Source organism: Colobus angolensis, unplaced genomic scaffold (assembly GCF_000951035.1).
Source record: "Colobus angolensis palliatus isolate OR3802 unplaced genomic scaffold, Cang.pa_1.0 Scaffold544, whole genome shotgun sequence".
NCBI classification, from domain to species: Eukaryota; Metazoa; Chordata; class Mammalia; order Primates; family Cercopithecidae; genus Colobus; species Colobus angolensis.
In genome coordinates this window covers 1,750,253-1,752,523 of record NW_012118977.1, presented here as the reverse complement: position 1 = coordinate 1,752,523, position 2,271 = coordinate 1,750,253, and the positions used below count along the sequence as shown (strand labels likewise).

The 2,271-nt window shown below is 38.9% G+C and overlaps 1 protein-coding gene across 1 annotated transcript in view; it reads left to right on the top strand.

The window, feature by feature from the left end:
• The window catches only part of RAD18 (RAD18 E3 ubiquitin protein ligase), an 84,995-nt gene that overhangs the window by 25,829 nt on the left and 56,895 nt on the right, over positions 1–2,271 (top strand). The window contains exon 5 of the mRNA XM_011961280.1: positions 839–1,176. Coding sequence (XP_011816670.1) covers positions 839–1,176 — 338 coding nt within the window. The remainder of the gene's footprint in view (positions 1–838; positions 1,177–2,271) is intronic.

The window sequence follows — 2,271 nt, the reverse complement described above, 5'->3', positions numbered from 1 at the left end:
TTTTGAGGTACGTTCCATCAATACCGAATTTATTGAGCGTTTTTAGCATGAAGGGCTGTTGAATTTTGTCAAAAGCCTTTTCTGCATCTATTGAGAAAGAGTTGTTTTTTATGTGTGTTAGGCGGTTCTTACATTGCTAAGTAATGTAAAGAATGCTAAAGTAAACTTGAGGCTGGGTAATTTACAAAGAAAAGAGGTTTAATTGGCTCATGGTTCTGCAGCTGTACAAGCCATCTGCGTGGCTTCTTTCTAGTGAGGTATTGGGCTGCTTACAATCACAGTGGAGAACAAAAGACAGGGGCAGCATATTACATGGTGAGAGTAGGAGCAAGAGAGAGAGGAGGGGAGGTGCCACACACTTTTAAAACAGATCTCCTGAGAGAACTCACTCACTATTACAAGGACAGCAGTAAGGGAATGGTGCTAAACCATTCATGAGAAATTCGCCCTCATGATCCAGTCACCTTCCACTAGGTCCCACTGCCAACACTGGGAATCACATTTCAATGTGAGATTTGGTGGAGACAACATCCAGGCTATATCCCTATATTTTGTTCAGATTTTAAAGTTACTTATGGTTGGAGATTAGGTCTCATATAAGCTATTCTCTGTGGCTGAAAGCTGATTTTGTTTCATTTTGTTTTATTGACACATTAACTGCTTTTTAAGTTAGATTTATTGCTTTGAGTTATACTAGAAGAAACTTTGGTTTGGTTGTCATTATAGTATAGGTCCTTATTTCAGACAACAAGGTTAATTGGGAAAACAGCTTATGTCAGTTAATTTGTTATATAAAATTGGATATCTTAATCATCTGTTGTGTTTTTTGTTCTTCAAGGAATCATCTATTGCAGTTTGCTTTAGAGTCACCACCCAAATCTCCTGCTTCTTCCTCTTCAAAGAATCTTGCTGTCAAAGTATATACTCCTGTAGCCTCCAGAGACTCTTTAAAGCAGGGGAGCAGGTTAATGGATAATTTCTTGATCAGAGAAATGAGTGGTTCTACATCAGAGTTGTTGATAAAAAAAAATAAAAGCAAATTCACCCCTCAAAAAGAGGCAAGCCCTGCTGCAAAGACCAAAGAGACACGTTCTGTAGAAGAGATGGCTCCAGATCCCTCAGAGGCTAAGCGTCCTGAGACACCCTCGACATCCACTTTGAAACACGTTACTAAAGGTAGGAAGTTATTTTCATATGTGGAAATATGGAAATCTTTTCATCCACATGACATAAGAATAAATAGGCAGCATCTTTGAGGGGGAAGGAATGGTAAAGGACAAACAAGATTTTACCATATCACAAACCTCAGATATTGTTGTAGATAATGTTTGTTTTCTTTCTCTCTCAGAAATAGGAATTCAGGCTGACTGCTACAAAAAGGAAACAGTTTTAATTAGTTCAGGCTTTCAGTATGGCGTAGCTTTCTGTTTTCAGCTTTTAATCCTTCTTCCCCCCATTCAACATATCAGTTGCCATTTAATCTTGAAGAGCTCTTTTTGTCTTATTTTACCACCACTTGAATGCCTCCTCACTGTTCTGCCTGCCATGTAAAGCCTTTGACAATTTGAGCCCTACCCTAGTCATCCTGCCTTTATTGCTCACCTCTCCCTCTCAGAAGTTCTGCTCTAGCCAAGCTGATCTCCCCACTGTTCCTCCAGTACATTGAGGAATTGGCAAACTACAACTGGCAGAGCTAATCTGGCTTGCCACCTGTTTTTGTAAATAAAAGTTCATATACCCGTTTGTTTGCATATGTCTGTGGCTGCTTTCATGCTACAGTGGCAGAGTTGCATGGTTGTGACAGAGGCCATATGATCCGTAAAGTCTAAATTCTACCTGGCTCTTCACTACCTGGCCCTTCACTAAGAATGTTTGCCGGCCCCTGTTCTATACCTTTCCAGACTATCCAGATCCTCACTATTCATTTGTTATGTTAGAAAACACTGTCTCACGTCACAAAAGTGCTATAGCACTTGTTTTCTGGAGTGTTTTGTGTCCCATTTGCTTAACTGTGTGATGAATATGTCAGCTTGTTTAACCTTTTGTTTCTGTGTCTTCTTTCCAGTGAAGTTTAGAGCACCTTTTAGGCAGAAACTCTTAGACATCTTTGGTATACCCATACCACACACAGTGCAGAGATGTGAGTGTTTATTAAACTTAGATTGAAATTAGTTTATTAGTACTTAACGTGTTTACATCTTTTAAAGACATATAAATTTCACTTATATTTTCTACTATGTCTATCCTTAGTCTTTTTACCAATTGACAGTT